Raw genomic sequence first — 23,628 nt, 5'->3', positions numbered from 1 at the left:
AGGGCACATGCCCAAGTTGCGGACTTGATCCCCAGTGTGGAGCGTGTAGAAGGCAGCTGATCAATGATTCTCTCTCATCATCTATGTTTCTATCTCTTCCTCTCCCTTTCTCTCTGAAATTAATAAAATATTTTTAAAGTTTTTAATATTCATTTTAATGATGCCTTTTTAAATGTCCTTAGTAAGTATTTATAGTTTTCATCAGATAGGTCTTAATTGTTTCTTGTTGGATTTATCTACTCCTTTGCTCTTGATGGTTTTGTTGCTAATATGAATGACATTTTTTTTCCTTTACATTTTCTAATTTGTTTATTGCTCTGTATGTAAAAGCTATGGATTTGTTTATATTGCTTTATTAAATGGCCAAGTTACTGACTCATACTTTTGGACATATCAGAGTAGAATTCAACTGTTTTCTATGTACAACCTTTTTAAAGGGCAAACTAGGTGCATTTACCTTTGTTACTCCATTTAAAAGTTGGAAGGAAAGTATTTTACTCTGGCAGAGAGAGATTTCTAAATGGATTCAAAGAGAATTTCTATACTGGAGTGTTAAATTCTAAATTGCTTTTAATCTTTTTAAAGTTGCGTGTTGTATCACAAGATGTGAAATTGAGCCTTCATGAATTGGATGAACTTTATATCATCTTTAAGGTACTGTTCTTCTTTAAATGAAAAATAATAGTCTTGTAATATATTTTTTACCACAACTACTCTTAAATATTTTTATCTTTATTTTAGCAGGCATGCTTACTTTAATGACTTTCCTTTTTTATTTGTTTTTAATAGAAAGAGCTGTTTTTTTCTTATTATTGGTGTTTGAGTTGTCCGGTATTGAAGCACCATGACCCCAGTTTGCCATATTTGGAACAGTATCAGATTGACTGCCAGCAGTTCCGAGTGTTATATCACTTGTTGAGTCCCTGGGCTCCTTCTGCAAACAGAGACTCACTAGCTTTATGGACATTCCGATTGTTGGATGAAAACTCTGACTGCCTTATCAACTTCAAAGAATTCTCTTCTGTAATTGGTAAGATAATGTTGAATAATTTTCTGTTTTCAAGCAAAAAGTAAAGGGACCCCAAAAATATTTGTACTACCTATTACTGCCAATTTAGTCAGATTTTTAAAAAATACATTTTTACTGATTTCAGAGAAGAAAGGAGAGGGAGAGAGAGAAACATCAATGATGAGAATCATTAATTGGCTGCCTTCTGCATGCCCCACACTGGGGATCAGGCCCGCAACCTGGGCATGTGCCCTGACCAAGAATCAAACCATGACCTCCTGGTCCATAGGTCGATGTTCAACCACTAAGCCACGCTAGCTGGGCTTTAGTCAGAGTTTTATCAGCCGGAGTTACATTGTCTCCAGCTTTAGCAATGACTGGACTTTTTTTCTGTGTTTGTTGCTAAGTCTGAGTATATCGGTCTTATTTTGCGCCTACCCTTCCAAAAAAGCAAATTGTTAGATATGGATGTTTTAAGAGTTAACATGAAGAGAATGTCCTGATTTTCCTACACTCAAGCACGTGGGTACTTCAGGAGGACTTTCTCCCTCAGTAAAAATCCAACCACATAGCTAAGGAAAGTAGTAGAGAAACATCCAACAAACATGTACCTGGAGATAGGCCACAAGTTTTATCATTCCTTTCTTTTACAGCACTCCAGCATACTTTCTTGTCAGGGATTGTCCCTTGAAGAATTCTCTCCTCAAATGAGGAATTTGGGGGAAGGGAGATCAGCAGAAGAGCATTTTGTCACTTGATAAAGTGGATTTTGCTTACACACCAGAAGGAGAGGATCTAGCTGACTGGGTGTTTATTTAACTGTTAGCTTAAGTAATAGAAGGTTTCTGAATTTTAATTCTTGACTAATATCTGTATCTTAATTTATCTTATTGGTGGAATTGATTAAATGTCCTTTGGATATGTGACTATTTGCAATTAAATTTTATTGAACAGACATAATGTACAATGGAAGTTTTACTGAGAAGCTTAAACTACTTTTTAAGCTGCATATTCCTCCAGGTAAGAGTTTAACAGTCTTTAATGATGTTTAGGAGTTGACTGCCTTTTAACAAGTATAATTACAAATATAATTCCATTTTAACAAATAACAGTATTCAGTATATAAGGTTATTCCTTTATTGTGGCCCATGGATCATACTACCAGTACTTTGCTGATATGTAAATACAGTGAAATCTATGGAAGAGAATCTGTATAACTTATAGGTTCACAAATTTCCCTCCTGTTAGTGGCCTATCAATTTAGTGATAGTTTGTCTATAAGAACAACCTATCATTTGAATATTGGTGTAAAGTTGAATTTTTATTGTTGTTGTCATTAGAGAGTAGAATTTAACTTTAAACAAACTGCCAAACTTATGAAATAGTACAAATTATTCAGAAAAATGAGACCAGGGCAGTGATAGTGAACATTTGGAAAAGGAAATAAATTAAAGCTACCATTTATTGAGTAAACACTTGCTCTGTCAAGGCATTTATTTTACATGCATTCTTATATTTGATTCTCACAATATTCCTGAAAAGTGGTATTATACTTCCAATTTTGACAATAAGGAGACTAAGGGTCAGAAATATTAAATTACTTGCCAAAGATCACACGGCTGAGATTCAAATGGAGGTCTGACTCCAGAGTTCATGTTTCTGTCTATTCCACCATACTGCCTCCATGTGACCACACCATTCCAGTTTGCTTAAGTGTTTCCTACTAACCTTAAGAGGCTGACTTTTCCAGGCCTGATCCATATTTTGGAAAACAGTAAAACAGTCTTAGGCTTTCAACTAAAGATAGTTATTCACAAAAACAAATAGCACTGTCTAAAGCTACATTTGGGATCTCGTTTAGTCTTCCCAGGATAGCCAGAAACCATGCTTTTACCAAACCAAGAATCTAAAAGCCATCTTTAACTCTTTACACACTCAGATCACAAGCACAGCATTAAAAACAAAAGACAAAACACCAAATAGTTTAATTTTGAAGAACTTTCATTACTAAGTCAAGTTGCCATTAAAATTTCTAATATTATCATGTAATAAATATGCTTTTAGTAGGAGGATCAAAAATAGAAAGAACATTACATATCTGTTAGAGTACTGAACTTCATGTTTTCCTTATTTTTGAAGATGTTTTTAAATAGTTGAGGTCACATTTTCAGAGATTTCCAAATGCTAGATTATCGTATTTCAACTTGTAATGGCTCTCAGAAAACTATAAAAAAGTAAGTAGGAGGAATAATAGAACTCAAAGTGATCAAGTATTTCCTGTTACTTGCTACACAGTAGAGTAGTACTACTTCCACATTTCTTCGTATGTCTTTTATAGAAACCCTTTACTTAAATCTCTGCCCCCAGATTTAAGTTAAAGGACCTGTTTCTGTTCTTTATTGTTAGTAAATTTGATTTGGGTAATCTGTTTTCAGCTTATACTGAAGTGAAATTAATGGACCCTTCAAAGGGAGATGAACTTTCCGAGGAAGAATTACTTTATTTCAGTCAGCTCCATGGTAAATATCTGTTCAAAAATGTATCTGTTTGATAATTACTCACTCAATAGAGATCTTCCTGGCTTGAATATTCTTTACCCAGCTACCACTAGTAAAATTTGGGTAATTATACCTTATGATTCTTTTGTGCTACCCCAGTACTGAGCACAATGTTAAATGCATGTTAAGTACTCCATAAATATTTGACTGACTAAACTGCATTTTGGTTTTGATGCATGGAATTTCTTATTTACTGGAGAATTAGAAAGAAAATGCAGTTTGTTACCACTTATGTTGCAGAAATTTCTAAAATATATCAGATCATTTTCATGCGTATTTAAAAATACAATGAAGGCAATAGAATCTTTGATTATTGAAGGTCATAGCTATTCTTCAAACAGTAAATACTTATTTTAAACTAGAGGCCCGATGCACAAAATTAATGCGGGGGTGGGGGAGATTCCTCAGCCCAGCCTGCGCCCTCTTGCAATCCGGGACTCCTTGCTCCTAACCACCCACCTGCTCGCTACATACTACTTGGCTCACCGCTCCTTTACACCCGCCTGCTTGCTCCTTACTGCTTGGCTTACTGCTTGGCTTGCTGCTCCTTAGCGCTGCTGGGCGGAGGCAGGAGAGGCTCCCACCACTGCCACTGCACTCAGCCGTGAACACGGCTTCTGGCTGAGCAGCACTCCTGCTGTGGGAGCGCATTGACCACCGGGGGCAGCTCCTGTGTTGAGCATCTGCCCTCTGGTGGTCAGTGCGTGTCATAACAACCAGTCGTTCTGGTTGTTCCACCATAATGGTCTCTGGGCTTGTAGGTTTAGGAGACAGGGATGAGTCTGTGTCCAAGACATAATTTGGAAGGTTTATGAGCTTATTTTGTGTCCTTTGCTTCTTTTTCATAAATACTAATGTCTTATAGAGGAATATGTCTGATTAATGTATGTTTACTGCATGTTAGTGTTTGAACATAAAGTTTGAAGAGACATAATAAATCATCTAGTCAGTCCCTTAATTACATAGATAAGGGTGCTGAGGTCCAGAAAGAAGTGTTGACTTCTGCAAGATTTCACAATAAGTCATTGCCACAATCAGGACTAATAGCTCAGTCTTCTTACTTCCAGTATGTTTTATTTCATAATAAAAGAAATATTTAATTTGAGTAAAGTAAAAAAGAAGAAAATACCAACCAGAAATAAATACTTGATATTTTTTATGCTTCCTCCTAGGTATTTTTTCGTATGGATTTCCCCCTAGTGTTCTTTTTACAGTAAAAGTTTTTTGAATACTTTATCTTATTTTCTTTTTTTTTTTTAATCCTCTCCCGAGGACATGCTTAGAGAGAGGAGGAGAGAGAGAGAAAGAGAAAAAAATATTGATCAGTTGCATTCTATATGCTCCCCAACTGGGGATCAAACTCACAACCCAGGTATGTGCCCTGACCAGGAATCGAACCTATAACCTTTTGGTGCATGGGACAATATTCAACCAACTGAGACATTCCAGCTGGGCTTCAATACTTTGTCTTCTAATGATAGGAGGCCAGGCTAAAATTGGTTTGCTGAATTGAAGAAAATAATGTGTTTAAGAGTCTTAATATAAAATATTATTTTACAAAAGCTATTTGTTAAATAGTTTACACATTGAAATTGTCCTCTTTTCTTTTAGTTTCCAAGCATGCAAGTGGGAAGGAAGCAGAATCAGTAAAAATCAGCCCTGAAAAAGGTACTATGATCTAAGAATATAATTTAAGTTATTGGGGGTTTTTAAGCAAAGGGGAAAAGCAGATTCCACACTTTTTTTATGTGACATTTTAATTTAACTTAATGTTTTTTATTTTTATTTTTCAATTATAGTTGATGTACAATATTATGTTAGTGTCAGGCATACAACCCAGTGGTTACATATTTATATAACTTATGAAGTGATCACCCCCTTAAATATAGTACCCATCTTACACCATACATATTTTTTACAATATTATTGACTATATATCCTATGCTGTACTTGACATTCCCATGACTATTCTGTAACTACCAATTTGTATTTCTTTTTTTAAAATATATTTTATTGATTTTTTACAAAGAGGAAGGGAGAGAGATAGAGAGTTAGAAACATCGATGAGAGAGAAACATTGATCAGCTGCCTCCTGCACATCTACTGGGGATATGCCCGCAACCAAGGTACATGCCCTTGACCGGAATCGAACCCGGGACCTTTCAGTCCATAGGCTGACGCTCTATCCACTGAGCCAAACAGGCCCAATTTGTATTTCTTAATCCCTTCACCTTTTTCACCCAGTCCCCCAATCCTCTAGCAATCATCAGTGTTTTCTCTGTGTCTGTTTCTATTTTATTTATTTTGCTCTTTAGATTCAACATATAAGTAAAATCATATGGTATTTATCTTTCTCTGTCTGACTTATTTCATTCAGCACAATACCCCCTAGGCCTATCCATGTTGCAGATGGCACGATTTCATTCTTCTTTATGGCTGAATCATATTCCCTTGTATATATGTACTGCTTCTTAGTTATCCATTCATCTATTGATGGATAATTAAATTGCTTCCCTATCTTAGCTATTGTAAATAATGCTGCAGTACACATAGGGATGAGTATGTCTTTTCAATTTAGTGATTTGGTGATTTGGTTTTGTTTTTTTTATAAATACCCAAAAGTGGAATTGCTTGCTTGATCTTTCCTTGTGTCTTGTTACGGCCTTTTGTTTTAATGTCCATTTTGCCTGGTATAAGTATTCCTACCCCAGCTTTTTTTTTTTTTTTTTTACATTTTCATGAAGTGCTTTTTTCCATCCCTTTACATTCGTGTGTATCTTTACATCTGAAGTGAGTCTCTTATGGACAGCATATGTAAGGGTCATTTTGTTATTTATTCAGCCATCCACATGTTTTTAGATTAAAGCATTTTTAATCCATTTGCATTTAAAGTAATTGTTGATATGTATTTGTTGCCAATTATTATTCATACTTTTATAACAGCTTTGCTGGACAGAATAGTCTTGGTCCTAGGTTCTTGTTTTTCATCACTTTGAATGTTTTGTGCCAGTCCCTTCTGGCATAAAATGTTTCTCTTGAGAAATCAGTGGACAGACTTACGGGAGCAACCTTGTAGGTAACTAACTGATTTTCTCTTGATGCTTTTAAGATTCTTTGTCTTTAACTTTTGCCATCTTAATTATATGTCTTGGTGTGGCCCTCTTTGTATTCATCTTATTTAGGACTTTCTGGGCTTCCTGCACTTGAATGTCTTTTTTCTTCACCAGGTTAGGGAAGTTTTCTGTCATTATTTCTTCAAATAGATTCTACATTCCTTGCTCTCTCTTTTCTCCTTTTCATACCTCTATGATGCAAATGTTGTTATGCTTTGTGTTATCCCAGAGGTTTCTTAAACTATCCTAATATATTTTATTCCTTTTCTTTTTTTTTCAGTGCTCTGGTTAGGTGTTTAATGCTACCTTGTCTTCCCAAATCGCTGAATCAGTCCTCTACTTCATCTAGCCTGCTGTTGATTCCTTCTCATGTATTCTTTATTTGAAATATTGTATTCTTCATTTCTCGCTGTTTTTAATGGTAATTATGTCCTTTTTTATGTTTACTGTCTCTTTTCGTTCTCCCCCACTTCATCCATTTTTGCATAAGTTCATTGGTCATCTTCATAACCATTTGTTTAACTCTTTATCTGGTATATTGGTTGGCTCCATTTTATTTAGTTACTAGAGGCCCGGTGCACAAAAATTTGTGCACTTGGCGGGGAGGGGGGGTCCCTCAGCCCGGCCTGTGCCCTCTCGCAGTCTGGGACCCCTCAGGAGATAACGACCTGCTGGCTAAGGCCTGCTCCTGGGTGGGAGAGGGCAGGCCCAATCCCTAGGTGCAGCCCCTGGTCGGGCTCAGAGCAGGGCCGATTGGGGAGTTGGGGCGCCGCCCCCTGTCATGCACAGAGCAGGGCAATCGGGAGGTTGTGATGCCACCTTCAGTCACGCTCAGGGTAGGGCTGATTGGGGGGTTGGGGCACCATCCCCTGTCACACTCAAGGCAGGGTCGATGGGGACGTTGCGGCGCCACCCCCTGTCACGCACAGAGCAGGGCCCATCAGGGGGGTTGGGGCTCCGTACCCTGTCACGCACAGAGCAGGGCCCATCAGGGGGTTGGGGCGCTGCCCCCTGTCACGCACAGAGCAGGGCCCATCAGGGGGTTGGGGAGCTCCCCCCTGTCACCCATAGAGCAGGGCCCATCAGGGGGTTGGGGAGCTCACCCCTGTCACTCACAGAGTACGGCCGATAGGGGAGTTGGGGCACTCCCCCTGTCACGCACAGAGCAGGGCCCATCAGGGGGGTTGGGGCTCCGTACCCTGTCACGCACAGAGCAGGGCCCATCAGGGGGTTGAGGAGCTCCCCTCTGTCACTCACAGAGTAGGGCCGATAGGGGAGTTGGGGCACCGCCCCCTGTCACCCATAGAGCAGGGCCGATCAGGGGGTTGGGGCGCTGCCACTGTCACACTCAGGGCAGGGCCGATGGGGAGGTTATGGCTCTACCCCGTCACACACAGAGCAGGGCCCGTGGGAGGGTGGGGGTTGGGGCGCCGCACCCTGTCACACACAGAGCCGCAGGGCGATCAGGGGGTTGGGGAGCTCCCCCCTATCAGGCACAGAGCAGGGCTGATCAGGAGTTTGGGGCGCCTTCCCCTGTCAGGAACAGAGCAGGGTGGATAGGGAGGTTGTGGCCCCACCCCCTGTCACACACAGAGCCTCAGGGTGATCAGGGGGTTTGGGCGCTGCCCCCTGCCACGCTGATCCTGGTGCCGGGAGGCCTCGCGGCTCCGCTGATCCTGGTGCTGGGAGGCATATTACCCTTTTACTATATAGAATAGAAACCTGGTGCATGGGTGGGGGCTGTCTGGTTTGCCCTGAAGGGTGTCCTGGATCAGGGTGGGGGTCCCCACTGGGGTGCCTGGCCAGCCTGGATGAGGGGATGATGGCTGTTTGCAGCTGGTCACACACCCTGCACGGTGGGGGTCCCCACTGGGGTGCCTGGCCAGTCTGGGTGAGGGGCTGAGGGCTGTTTTCAGGCTGTGACTGAAGCTCCCAACTGCTCCTTTTTTTTTTTTTTTTTTTTTTTTTTATTCTGTGCCACCTTTAGCCTGGCTCCAGCTCTTAGGCCTCCACTCCTGAAAGCAGGTATCTGGTTTGTTTCGGTTCTATAATCGAAACTCTGTATCAACTCCAGCTCTGAGATCCCGGCTCGCTGAAAGCAGGTTTCTGGGGTTTTGTTTAGCTTCTATATTTGTTACAATATTTCTTAAACTGCAGGCTCAGACGCCGGCAAGTCAGGCGGGGAACGTTGGTTTCCTCCCTCACTGAAGCAAGCAAGCCTCATGTTCAGTTTAAGCTGCCTGGCTGCCGACCGCCATCTTGACTGGCAGTTAATTTGCATATCGCCCCTGATTAGCCAATGGGAAGGGTAGCGATCGTACGCCAATTACCATGCTTCTCCTTTATTAGATAGGATTTTTCTGTGTATTTCTCTTGTTCTTTCATATGTGGCTTATTTCTTTTTCTCCTTATTTTTGCTGTCTCTCTGTAATTGTTTCTGTGTATTAGGTAGATCTTCTATGTCTCCCAGTCTTGGTATGGTGTCCTTATGTAATAGGTATCTTGAGGGGCTTAGTGGAGCTGTCTCCCTAATCACTTAAGCTAGGTGCTCCAGGAATGTCCTTTGTGTGGTTTATGTTAAGCCTCCTGTTGTAGTTGAGTCTTGATTTCTCTCAGTCCACCTGTGGGTCAGTTTGGCCTTCGGGCTGGCTGACTATGAAGATCAACCCCAACCAGAGTATATGAACTGCTGTTGTATGACCCCATGAAGTGGAATTCGACCCAGCAGAGACTGGTGCCTGCCAAGATCTCCCTTTGGGTGTGCCAATTTTGGAGTTAGTTGAATTGTGCTCTGATATAGTCTTAATACTGCCACAGGATGTTTTGGTTCTGGGACTTCTCCTGAGGGAATCTGGTGCAGGTCAATGTCAGGCACTGCCTGTGCCCAGCCCTGGGCTACCTGTTTGGAACTACAGAGCGATCCACAGTTTTTGGCTGCCTCTGCTGGGCCTGACTGCACATGGGAGGGGCCAAAATGTACACCAAACCTGGCTTCCACCAACACAAAGGTCATGAGCAGATCAACAAAAGGTCCAAAGCACCCCAATTTCTACCTTTGCCAGCTTCCTGTTAAGCTCAGTCACTAAAAAAGCCTTTGGTGGCATACTAGAATGCTAGTTGCATGAGGCATGTTCTCAGTGAGTCACCAGGTAGGAGGGACAAGTGGTGTTTACCAGGTTTATACAGATTCAAACTTAGTGCCAGTGCTGGGTCTGAGGCCACTCAGCAAATATCTCAGGGTACACCAAGGCCAACTGCCACCTAACAGCAGCCTGAAAACATTTGTGGTGGAGCAGGGTCTCAGGGAGTCATCAAGGGGAGGCCAGCCAGAGTTTATCAGGCCCAAACAGACCAAGATTTGACCCTGTGAAGGGAAGGTTGTGCAATGGTCAGGTATGCAAGGGAAAAATGATCCCCTTCCTAGAGCCACACAACTCAGTCTTTGATTCTGCTTTGACCTTTTAAAGAGCCCAAGCTTGGCAGGGCAGGGCCACTGGGGATGGGGGAGTGAGGCTAGTGGATGGCCCATGGGGGAAGGGTGGTGCCAATTAGGCTCTGGAAAGTGAATGGCCTCTGCTCCAGAGACACATAACTCACACCCTGGCACACCATAAGTCTGCCTGGACCTCAATATCTCGGGCCTAGGCAGCTGACTCTTCCACGGGGCAATAGGGAGTTCCCTCAGGCTGATGCCATAAAAAATGGAGTGCTCCACCCAAGAAAGATGGCATCTGTGGTGTGAGAGAATGATTCATCACAGCAATCCTGGTGGCACTCCCTTCAGCTCTCTCCAGAGCTACAGACCCCAGTTTTGTCTCACACAACGTAGTCTGCTCCGCCCTCTCTACAATGGAGCCCAGGGTTAGTGGCTATAAACAAGATTTTGTGCACTGGCCCTTTAAGAGGGTGCCTGTGTCTAGTGGACTCTAGTCTCTCCCTGGTGGACAGAATTCCTGCTGATTTTCACAGCCTGATATTATGTGACTTCCTCTTCTAGGCTCTGGTGCTCTGGGCTGAGGAGCCCCACATGGGATTGAGACCCCACACTCCTCAGGGGGAACCTTTGCAGCTGAGATATCCTCTGGATTTTCAGCCACCACCCATGGGTGCAGGGCCAGCCCTTTTCACATCCCTGTCCTTCCTACCAGTCTCGATGTGGTTTCTTCCTTAATTCCTTGGTTATAAGACTTACATTCAGCTAGTCTTCTGTTGGTTATTCAGGATGATTTTTCTATGATTGACTTGTAATTCCAGTTTGGACTTGGGAGGAAGTGAGTGTAACTTCCACCTACTCCACCTCTGTCTTGCATCTTCGTACCATAATTTATTTTAATAACTAGTCCAATATTGATGGATATTTAGGTTGTAAATTCTGCTGTAATAGACATTTTATTCTTACATTTTAACATACTTTTCACATGTTTCTTTAGGATAGGACAAGTTCATATTGGTATGAGAATACTAGGTCTCAAGTAATAAGCACATTTAATATTTTTATAATCCTATCTAATAAAAGAGAAACATGGTAATTGGTGTATGACCGCTACCCTTCCCATTGGCTAATCAGGGTGATATGCAAATTAACTGTCAGCCAAGATGGCGGCCGCAGCCAGGCAGCTTGAAACTAACATGAGGCTTGCTTGCTTCAGTGACAGAGGACTCCAACTTTCCCCGCCTGCCGCTGCAGGCCTCTGAGCTTGCAGTATGAAACATAGTTACAAAAATAGAAGCTAAACAAAACCCCAGAAACCAGCTTTCAGCTAGCCGGGATCTCAGACCTGGAGTTGATACAGAGTTTCGATTGTAGAACCGAAACAAACCAGATACCTGCTTTCAGGAGCAGAGGCCTAAGAGCTGGAGCCTCAGAGCTAAAGCTGGCTCAGAATAAAATTAAAAAAAAAGAAAAAACAGAGCAGTTGGGAGCTTCAGTCCCAGCCTGAAAACAGCCCTCAGCCCCTCACCTAGACTGGCCAGTCACCCCAGTGGGGACCCCCCACCCTGAAGGGTGTGTGACCAGCTGCAAACAGCCATCATCCCCTCATCCAGGCTGGCCAGGCACCCCAGTGGGGACCCCCACCCTGATCCAGGACACCCTTCAGGGCAAACCAGACAGCCCCCACCCATGCACCAGGTTTCTATTCCATATAGTAAAAGGGTAATATGCCTCCCAGCACCGGGATCAGCATGACAGGGGGCAGCGCCCAAACCCCCTGATCGCCCTGAGGCTCTGTGTGTGATAGGGGGCGGGGCCACAACCTCTCTATCGGCCCTGCTCTGTTCCTGACAGGGGAAGGCACCCCAACCCCCTGATGGGCCCTGCTCTGTGCCTGATAGTGGGGAGCTCCCCAACCTCCTGATCGCCCTGCGGCTCTGTGTGTGACAGGGTGCGGCGCCCCAACCCCCCCACCCCACGGGCCCTGCTCTGTGTGTGACAGGGTAGAGCCATAACCTCCCCATCGGCCCTGCCCTGAGTGTGACAATGGCAGCGCCCCAACCCCCTGATCGGCCCTGCTCTGTGGGTGATAGAGGGCGGTGCCCCAACCCCTTGATTGGCCCTGCTCTGTGCATGACAGGGGGTGGCACCGCAACCTCCCCATCAACCCTGCCTGGAGTGTGACAGGGGGCGGTGCCCAACCCCCCAATCGGCCCTACCCTGAGCGTGACTGAGGGTGGCATCGCAACCTCCTGATCCGCTGTGCCCTGTGCATGACAGGGGGCGGCGCCCCAATTCCCCAATCGGCCCTGCTCTGAGCCCGACCAGGGGCTGCACCTAGGGATTAGGCCTGCCCTCTGCCACCCGGGAGCAGGCCTAAGCCAGCAGGTCGTTATCTCCCGAGGGGTCCCAGACTGCGAGAGGGCACAGGCTGGGCTGAGGGACTCCACTCCCCCCCCCCCCGAGTGCACAGATTTTTGTGCACCAGGCCTCTAGTTATTAATAAAGTCAGATTAATATCTTAATTAAACTCTTCAAATGAATGAGTGAATAAGTTGTTTTGAAAAGAAAAATAGCCACCATAGACCAATTAATATTTGCATATTAAGAACATCATATAGAAGGTATTTTAAACTTCATAGTATACATGAAAATATCTACATGACATTTACATCATCAAGCCAGCATGTACTGTTTAATCTAAAATGCATCCTTCTCAATTTTGCTTCAAATATTCCCTAGTGCCCAACTTTCCCAAAGTAAAAGTTTTAGTTTAATGGAAATGGAGAAGTGTCCTGAGAACAACTAGGTGAAATTAAAGTTTAATTCAGGTAATTTCCTGGATAAAGAAAAAGGTAGACTCTTATAACTCAGTGAAATATCTTTCGATAATTTTTTTTTTGAGATTTGAGAAAATGTAGTAAGCTGTTTATTATGAAAATGGTTTTGTTCTCCTCATTCAGGCAAAGGAAAAGTTGATATTCAAGCATATCTTAGTCAATGGCAAAATGAACTTTTCAAAAAAGAAGAAAACATTAAGGATTTACCAAGAATGAAACAGGTATAGTGCTTTCAAAGAAAAAATTCTAGGTTTTTTATGATATTTTAATGACTGTGGGTATGTCCAACTCTAAAGTAGTTAATATGCTATTACAAAAATATTTAAATCATCTGTGTATTAACTCTGCTTCAAATGAGAACTGAAGAATGGGATCAAATTATTTTTTTAATTTCTTTATTGATTAAGGTATTACATATGTGTCCTATCCCCCCATTACCTCCCTATCCCCCCCCCACTCACGCCCTCACCCCCCCTGTTGTCTGTGTCCATTGGTTAGGCTTATCTAGTGTTTCAGTGTAGTTTCTATGCTATGACATTTGTACCTATAGAAAAGATGGATATATATAACATATTTAGGTGTTTTCTATTTCCATCTTTATTAGAAATTTTTATCTATTTGGTACACATTTTTAGTGCTTATAGATGACAAACCCAGTGCTAGGTACTATAAATAAGAAATTACTAAGGTAAGTCACACCCTGGTTCCTAATGATCTTGTATTTGAACCTGCTCAATGACTTGTATTGACACAATTCTAAATCCATCCTTTTCTTACAAAGTATTTAGTCAGTATATGTTATATATTATTATATTTTTAATTAAAATCTGTTAATATAGATTCTTAATATTCCCAGAACTTTACTAAAATGAGAACCATCAAATAGCTTAGTATTTCTCAATGGACTTGGTAATTTGATAGTTGAACAAGTACTTTTAAAAAATGCATCAATGGGATGTGTTTATTCTAAAATTCTTAGAAACAGTACTATAGAGTTAGGAAAAAAGAGAAGTGAACTTAAAAGTTTGGAATATATATATACATATATATATATATATATATATATATATATATATATATATAATTTTGGGGGGTAAATATTTTTATTGATTTTTAGAGAGAGAGGGGAAGGGAGAGAAGCATCGACATGAGAGCTGGGAACAAAACATCAATTGGCTGCCTCCTGCACATCCCCTACCAGGGAATCGAACCAGTAACCGTTTTGTGCATGGGATGAAATGATGTCCAACCAACTGAGACATACTGGGTGGAACAATATATTTTTATGAAGCACATCCTTTGTATTTGCTCTTTGTTTACAGATAAACTTTTCTGGTAGGATTGACTTATAGGACTCTTGTGTTGGAATCTTTTTTTTTTAATTGACATATCTTTTAGGAATATCTATGATTATCTAGGGACAATTAATCAAACAAACCAGTTGATTTCTCCACTTGAGTCCCACCTCAGCCTTTAAAGAGAAACATGTCCAAATGGGCTCCTTAGAGTTACCTTGTACTACTAGATAGGTCCCAAAATATTTTTCCCTAAATTTAAGTCATCCTAGTTGAGATGCTCACTCTAGCCATTTGGGTATATCAAGGGCACCTCATCTTAATCCTTTTATTTAGATTTATTAATGAATGAATTATTTACATGTAGGGAAATATAAGACTTTGCCTAATTAAAAGTAATATATTGCTATTGGGCAACAAATGAGATGATTTAAATGGACTTTTTCTATTGTTGCTATCCATCTTTCTAGAACCAAGATTTATTTGTGGATTAATGATCAGTTCTTTTACTTCTTTGGTGAATGTTTTATGATACAAATTCGAAATAGGTGACTATTTACTTATATGTTCTGTTTATATTTGCTAAATCTAATATCAAATGCGGTATTTCTAACTTGTGTTTTCTAGTCACAATTTATTCAGTTTTCAAAGACCCTTTATAACTTATTTCATGGGGACCCTGAAGAAGAGTTGTTATATCAAGCCATTGCTGTTGTAACCAGCCTTTTGCTCAAAATGGAAGAAGTTGGAAGGACACTTCATAGCCCTACATCATCAGCCAAAGGATTCTCTGGTATAGTTTGTGCTTCTGGAGGACCCAGTGAGGGGAAAACGGAGAGCCCTTTGGAGAAAGATTCCTCCTTGCTCAGGGAAGAACCTCAGTGGTCATTTGCATTTGAACAGATTCTTGCTTCTTTGTTGAATGAACCAGCAGTGGTGAGATTTTTTGAGAAACCCATAGATGTAAAAGCCAAACTAGAGCACGCAAAAACCTCTCAGTTAAGTTCTAGAAACAAGATGTAAATCTCTTAACAGGATTTGCCTATCAGACAGATTTACTAAGATTCCTGTAGTTGTCAGCTTGATTCCTGGGAGTAGAGATCAGGGACTTATTATGTTACCAAAATGTTTGAAAAAGATATTTGGAAACACAATGAATCATTCCTTTGTGGTAGTCTCTAATTTTTATATTTTCCAATACAAATGTAATTTTTAAAAATATTGTTTTTCAATTAAAGTTTACATTCAATATTATTTTGTATTAGTTTTAGGTGTATAGCATAGTGGTTAGACAATCATATACTTTACACAGTGATCCCCCTGATATTTTCAGTACCTTCCTAGTACCATATATAGTTATTATATCATCGACTGTATTTCCTATACTGTACTTTACATCCCGTGACTACTTTGTAACTACCAATTTGTACTTCTTAATACCTTCACCTTTACAAAATATGCAGTATCAGGGGAGTGTGTTAAATGATACCACCAGAGGGCGCCAATGTAAGACTTTTGGTAAAGAAATTACTAGTTTGTGCTGCTATTTCCATATGAATAACTGATAATTTTGAAAATGTGGTGTTAATGTTTGAGTATTAATGATGATGATATGTTATACTGATGAATGCTACTTTCCAAATTGGCACAGTCCTATTACAGTGCTTTAGAAAACCAGGCTCTTAGATGTATAGCCTTAATTATAAGATTACCTTATGGGGGCTCATTTTCAAGTTATCTAACTGAAATGATGTTAACTTTTTAAAGTTAATCTAATCTTGTCTTCTAATAAATATTTTTAGTAACTTCCAAATTCTTCCTACCTGAGCAGTTCAGAAGCTGCTGACTCATACTTCTGTGTTATTGATAAAAATATATCAAGAACTCAAACTCTGGGTTAATATAAAGAAAAACAATATTGGATTTGGATCTAAGTGGATGAAGCCAGCTTTTTCAGAAGGGTTAAGAAAAAGTTCAATTTTAACTGTTTCTCATTAAACTGAGAAATTACTTGAAATTCTTCTGAGCACTGCTGTTTGTGGCATTTGTCTCAGAATAGCTTGTGACTGCTTCGATTCTAGCTTTAGATTTTGGATTTTTACCAGTCACATTTTAAGTTATATTAAATAGACTGTATTAGTTTGGCAAGTTCATAAAGTATACTAGTGTGTATGGCTGTGAAGATAATGTATAGAATTGCTGGTATTTACCTAAAAAGTTTTTACTATATGATTTAGATATAAATTTCTATATACTTTATGCTGCTTATGTATCAGTCATTACAGTGAAGGTCCATGTAAAAATAATGGGCTTCATTAGCACTTTAAAGAAAAAATAAGCAAACTACACTTCTGATAGGAGCAATGTATTAATCATTTGACTTAAGAATTGTGGGGAGAAATCATCCACTGAGTTTCTTTCTTCAAAAAAGACTTTGGTTTTAAGCCCTTTGACTTTTAGATCTGAAACAGTGAAAGAATAGATATCCTTTAGACTCAGGTGACCCAAGAGGTCTCCTTTTGTGAAAAAATTGGTATAGTCAGCCTTTGACAAGGACCCATTGTGAATAAGGTGTAACACAGACGGCTTTGTCACCATAGAATATATTATTTTCAGAAAAACTCAAGAATTTTTAAGTGAACCCTTTGAAAATTTCATAAATTGGACTTAACCAAACACTTAATACTTGATAGCTGTGTCTTTAAAATGATTTGGTCAACCTTGTCTTTTCAAGGAAATTACCATTTAAAGAGATAGTTGGTAAATAGCATCTATGCCTTTTCTCAGAAATGATTTGCTAAAACATCTCCACATTTTAGAATTTAGTTAATAGTTTATATGTAAACTATCACACATTTGCTATTATGTAATGATTGATACATTAAACTTTAGTAGCTATAAAAAGACACAGGCTCTATTCTATGCTTATATACAAAGGCACTATTGCACATATTTTGTTGAGTATTTTGTCAATTGTATTTACAAAAAAAGATACTTTCTTAAGAGTAAATGCTATTAATATTTGATATTTTAAAGTCAGAATATTGAAGATTACCTTAGTATTGTATTATAGCCTATATTAATTAACATTGAATACGTAAACAAATTTTTCAGTTGCAACAAGACTATACATGCAAGTTAAAAAGACAAACATTTTCTCAGTCTATAGGAGAAATAAGCAAAATGCATAGTTTTGTAGTTGCTACCTTGCTGAACAAATGGGTTGTTCTTAATAATAAAAATCTTATGTTAGCTATGTCAAACTGAACCAGAGCATTATACCTTATACATTACATTAAATATGTTATAAAGTGGCTTTTCTTGTCTTATAAAATAAATGTTATCAATCTATTCTAATAAACATGAAAAGTGGTTTACTTAATGATATTGCTATGTTATTTGTTACAATGTATTTTTATTAACACTAAATTCAGTTTTCACTTGAGGACTTCCTTCCTGTATTAGTTAAGGTTCAGTTGCAGAGAACAGAATTCACTCTTATTAGTTTAGCCAGGCAAAGATTTATTACCAGACATTAAGTGGCTTACATAATTATCAAGAGAACTGACTCTAAATTGAGCTTTGAAGAACAACTTCCAAAGCTATACCAGAGAACCAGGCCACCAAGGGAGTTGCTAGCTCTTCTATGATTAGGAAACTGCTACTTCCTACTGTCATGATGAAAAGCCAACACTACAGCTGCTACTCCAGAACCACACCACCTACTTTGATTTACACCAGCAAAATAGATGCCAAACCTCTCAGAACCCACCATCTAGTTATAGATAACTAAATTGCAATAGAACAACCAAACATCTTCACAACCATGTGTACCAGAAGAAATGGCAGAAACATAGCCTTCACCTTCCTTCTGTCATTCAAGTCTCAATGTGTATGCATCTGATTGGCCTTGTTGCAAAGGAATCTGGGAAATGTCCTTTTAGCTTTTGTAATACAGGATGGCACACTACAAGGCTGGAATGAACATTGGATACTGTATTTGTTATCTATTGCTACGTAACAAATGACCACACACACACACACACACACAAATTTGTTATCTTTCCATTTCAGTCGGTAAGGCTCTGCTTAGGATTTCACAAAACTGCAGCCAAGTTGTTGGCCAAGCTGGTTCTCATAGAGAGGCTCAACTGGAGAAGAATCCACTTCCAAGCTCACTCAAACTATTGGCAGAATCTATTTCCTTGTGGTTATCTGGAGGGCCCAGCTTTTTGCTGGTAGTCATCTGGAAGCCACCCTCAGTTCCCAGAGGCTTCATTCAGCTCCTAGCAGCTGCCCTCAGCCTCTTCAGGCTGCCCAAAGTTGTTTGCTATGTGGATTTTCCCAAAATGGCCACGTCATCAATCCAACAAGGAGTCTCTAGAGCAGCGGTTCTCAACCTCTGGGTCGTGACCCCTTTGGGGGTTGAACGAACCTTTCACAGGGGTCGCCTAAGACCATTGGAAAGCACATATATAATTACATACTGTTTTGTGATTAATCACTATGCTTTAATTATGTTCAATTTGTAACAATGAAAATACATCCTGCATATCAGATATTTACATTACGATTCATAACAGTAGCAAAATTACAGTTATGAAGTAGCAACAAAAATAATTTTATGGTTTGGGGTCATCACAACATGAGGAACTGTATTAAAGGGTCGCGGCATTAGGAAGGTTGAGAACCACTGCTCTAGAGCAAGTCTGCTAACAAGACAATGCCTTCTATAATGTAACATAACCCCACAGTGGTGACCTCTCATCCCCTTTGCCATATTTTTTTAGTTAAAGGCAAGTCACAACTCCGGCTCACTCTCAAGGGGAGAGAATTATACAATGGCATGAACATCAAGAGGCAGGGATCAGAACTGCCAAACAGTATTTCAAATGGCTGTACCACTTAACACTCAAATCATTCATATAATTAATATGTTCTGGTAGCTCTGCATCCTCACCAACACATGGGATGGTCTGCCTTTTACATCTTAGCCATTCTGGTGGGTGTATAGTGGTGCTTGTGGTTTTAATTTGCATATCCCTGATTTTTAAAAAATAAACTATTGAGGTATAATTTTTTAAGATACTTTATTGATTTCAGAGAGGGAGAGAGAGAGAGAAACATCAGTGATGATAGAGAATCATTGATTGGCTGCCTCCTGGACACCCCTTACTGGGGATCGAGCCTGCAACCTGGGCATGTGCCCTGACCAGGAATCAGACAGTGACCTCTTGATTCATAGGTCGACACTCAACCATTGAGCCATACCAGCCGGGCTTGTATAATCTACATACAAATTAATACTTGTTTAAAGTGTACATCTTGATGTGTTTGACAAATTTATATACCTGTGTAACCAACCACACCACAATCAGAGTATAGAAAATTTTTACCACCCTAGAAAGTTCCCTTGTTCCCCAACCACATCAACCACCCCTACCCCAGGCAATGCTTCTTCTGCTTTCTGTCATATAGTAAATTTATTTTTACTAGAGTTTCATAGAAATTGAGTCAACAGTAAGTTCTCTTTTATGTCTGTCCTTTCTTGTTCAGAATAATGTGTGTAAGATTTATCCATGCTGTCACCCATATCAGAAGTTTATTCTTTTTAGGAAGTATTTGCCTCAGCTAGCCCTGGTTACCTGAGCCTCGGGTGGCCCTGGGCGGCTGGGCGGCCACCATCTGAGGCCTGCCTGCACCTCGGGCCAGCCCTGGGCAGCTGGGGAGCTGAGGGGACTGTGGGACTCTGGAGGCGGAGCAGCCAAGCCTGCCTGGGGGCGGGCCCGGCTTTGCCACACACCTGCCACCTCAGCGGTGCTGAGGGGACTGGGAGCCGCCATCTTTGAGAGCATGGCAGTCAATTAGCATATTCCCTCCTTATTGGCTGTGGGTGCTGCCATCTTTGTGACAGAATGAGGTCAATTAGCATATTCCCTTTTTATTAGATAGGATGTTTCAAGGAACATTTATGTACAAATCTTTTTGTGAACATGTTTTCATTTCTCTAGGATAAATCCAGGAATGGGATCAATGGGACATATAAATATATTTTTCACCTCATAATAAATATCCAAACTGTTTTCTAGATCAAGTATATAGTTTTGCATTCCCATCAGTAATATATGAGAGTTCCAATTGCTCCACATTCTTGCCAGCACTTGGCATTCTTAAATTTTGACCATTTTAGGGGGTGTGGTATTTCATATATTATAGTGTTTTCTTTTTTTGCAAAATAAGCCAGTCAGAGAAAGATAAATATCACATGATATCACTCATTTGTGGAATATAATGAACAACATAAACTGATGAACAAAAACAGGTTCAGAGAAGCATCGATCAAACAGTCAAACCTCAGAGGGAAGATAGGGAAGGGTGGGGGTAAGGGGGAGAGATCAACCAAAGGACTTGTATGCATTCATATAAGCCTAACCCAGTGGTCAGCAAACTCATTAATCAACAGAGCCAAATATCAACAGTACAATGATTGAAATTTCTTTTGAGAGCCAAATTTTTAAACTTAAACTATATAGGTAGGTACATTGTTATTAACTTAATTAGGGTACTCCTAGGGCTTAGGAAGAGCCACACTCAAGGGGCCAAAGAGCTGCATGTGGCTCGCGAGCCACAGTTTGCCAACCATGGGCCTAACCAATGGACACAGACACCAGGGGGGTGAGGGCATGAGTGTGGGAGGGGGGGATAAGGACACCTATATAATACCTTAATCAATAAAGAAAAGAAAAAAATGTGTTGGGGTGAAATTGGTTAAACATGAGCATACAAGTTTCAGGTGTGGGTTTCTGTGTTACAAGAACTGTATATTGCACCATGTGCTCATCACCCAAAGTCAAATATTCTCCTTTCACCTTATATTAGGACATTCTTCTCCCACCATCTCCTTCCCTCTAGTAACCACCACACTGCTGTTTGTGTTTACGAGTTTCAGTTTTATATCCCACATGTGAGTGAAATCATATGGTTCTTAGCTTTTTCTGACTTATTTCACTTAGCACAATATTCTCAAGTTCCATACATTGTTGCAAATGGCACTGTTTCATTCTTTCTTATGGCTGAGTAGTATTCCATTGTGTATATGTACCACATCTTCTTTATCCAGTCTCCTATCCCACTATACTTTGGTTGTTTCCTGTCTCAGCCACTGTGAATAATGCTACAATAAACATAGGGGTGCATATATCTTTGCAAATACATGATTTTGAGGTTTTGGGGTATATACCCAGGAGAGGGGTTGCTGGGTTGTATGGTAGCTCTATGCTCAATTTTTTGAGGAATCGCCAGACTGCTTTCCATAGTGGTTGTACCAGTCTATATTCCCACCAGCAGTGGATGAGGGTTCCCTTTTTTCCCACAACCTCTCCAACACTTGTTAGTGCTTATCTTATTGATAATGGGCCATGCTAACAGGTGTAAGGTGGTATCTCATTGTAGTTTTGAATTGCATTTCCCTAATTGCCAGTGAAGTTTAACATCTTTTCATATATCTATTAGTTGTTTGTATGTCTTCTTGGGAGAGGTGTATTTTCAGGTCCTCTGCCAACGTTTTTATTGCGTTGTTTATTTGTTTGGTGTTGAATTTTATGAGTTCTTGATATAATTTAGAAATTAAACCTTTGTTGGAGCTACCGTTTGCAAATATCATTTCCCATCTCGCTGGCTGCCTCTTTGTTTCGTTAGTTTCTTTTGCTGTGCAGAAGCTTTTTAGTTTGATATAGTCCCATTCATTTATTTTTGCTTTACTTCCCTTGCCTTTTTGGGAGAAGTTCATAAAATGTTCTCTATGACCAAAGTTCTAAAGTTTGGTACCTATTTTTTCTTCTATATAACATATTGTTTCTGGTCTTATATTTAGGTCTTGGATCCATTTTGAATTAATTTTTGTACATGGGGACAAACAATAATCCAGTTTCATTCATTTGCATGTGGCTTCCCAGTTTTCCCAGCACCATTTATTGAAGAGACTATCTTTATTTCTGGCTCATTTGTCAAAATTATCTGTGCATATATATGTGATTTTAAAGCTGGGTTCTCTATTCTGTTCCATTGATCTGTGTCTGTTTCTCTGCCAATACCATGCTGTTTTGATTATCACAGCTCTGTAGTATAGTTTGGAGTCAGGTAGCATGATACCTCCAGCTTTGTTCTTTTTTCTCAGGATTGCCTTGGCTATTCGGTGTCTTTTGTGGTTCCATACAAATCTGATGCTTTCTCATTCTATTTATTTAAAAAATGACATTAAGATTTTGATGGGGATTGCATTAAATCTGTATATTGCTTTGGGTAAAGTGGCCATTTTAACTATGTTGATTCTTCCAATCCATGAACACAGGATATTTTTCCATTTTTTGTTGTATCTTTTTCAATCTCTTTTAATAATGCTTTGTAATTTTCAGTGTATAGGTCTTTCACATTCTTTGTTAAGTTTATTCTTAGGTATTTTATTCTTTTGGTTGCAATTGCAACAGGAAATGTGGTTTTTAAAAAATATTTCTTCTTCTGAAGTTTTGTCATTTGTATACAGGAAGGTAATAGATTTTTGCACATTGATTTTGTGCCCTTCAACTTGACTGTATTTGTTTATTGTTTCTAGTAGGTTTTTTGGTGGAGTCTTTAGGGTTTTTGATATATAGGATCATGTCATTCACAAAAAGTGACAGTTTGACTTCTTCCTTCCCTATTTGGATGCCTTTTCTTTCTCTTGCCTTATTGCTCTCACTAGGACTTCCAGCACTTGAATAAGAATGGTGAGAGTGGACATCCTTGTCTTGTTCCTAATTTTAGAGGAAAAGCTTTCAGTTTTTCACCATTGAGTATGATATTGGCTGAGGGTTTATCATATATGGCCTTCATTAAGTTGAGGTACTTTCCTTTTATTTCTATTTTATTGAGCATTTTAATCATAAATGGATGTTGTATCTTATCAAATGCTTTTTCTGCATCTGTTGACAAGATCATATGATTTTTATCCTTTCTTTAGTTAATGTGGTGTATTACATTGATTGATTTGCATATGCGGAACCATCCTTGTGCCCTTAGAATGAACCCTGCTTAATCATGATGTATTTTTTAGTGTACTCTTGTATTCGATTTGCTAGTATTTTGTTTAAGATTTTTGCATCTGTATTCATCAGATAATTGGTCTGTAGTTTGCTTTCTTTATGTTATCTTTGCTAGATTTTAGTATGATGGTTATATTGGCCTCATAGAATGTGTTAGGAAGTATTGGCTCTCCTTCAATTTTTGGAAGAGTTTGAGAAGGGTAGGTTTTAAATCTTTGAACGTTTGGTAGAATTCACTGGTGAAGCCATCTGGACCTAGACTTTTCTTTTTGGGGAGTTTTTTGATGGTTGTTTCAATTT

General features: G+C 39.8%; 1 protein-coding gene across 2 annotated transcripts in view; it reads left to right on the top strand.

The window, feature by feature from the left end:
• TBC1D8B (TBC1 domain family member 8B) overlaps positions 1-17,630 on the top strand; it is a 73,816-nt gene extending 56,186 nt beyond the window's left edge. Inside the window, exons 15-21 of one of the 2 annotated variants that reach the window (XM_059680131.1) lie at positions 586-654; positions 790-1,030; positions 1,964-2,029; positions 3,445-3,528; positions 5,179-5,235; positions 13,077-13,174; positions 14,876-17,630. In XM_059680131.1, coding sequence (XP_059536114.1) covers positions 586-654; positions 790-1,030; positions 1,964-2,029; positions 3,445-3,528; positions 5,179-5,235; positions 13,077-13,174; positions 14,876-15,271 — 1,011 coding nt within the window. In that variant the 3' untranslated portion in view covers positions 15,272-17,630. The remainder of the gene's footprint in view (positions 1-585; positions 655-789; positions 1,031-1,963; positions 2,030-3,444; positions 3,529-5,178; positions 5,236-13,076; positions 13,175-14,875) is intronic. The other variant, XM_059680132.1, reaches the window with a different exon arrangement.
• The last annotated feature ends 5,998 nt before the right edge of the window (positions 17,631-23,628 follow it).

The sequence above is a fragment of the Myotis daubentonii genome, chromosome X, assembly GCF_963259705.1.
Source record: "Myotis daubentonii chromosome X, mMyoDau2.1, whole genome shotgun sequence".
Taxonomy (NCBI): domain Eukaryota; kingdom Metazoa; phylum Chordata; class Mammalia; order Chiroptera; family Vespertilionidae; genus Myotis; species Myotis daubentonii.
This window is presented reverse-complemented; position numbering and strand designations above follow the sequence as displayed.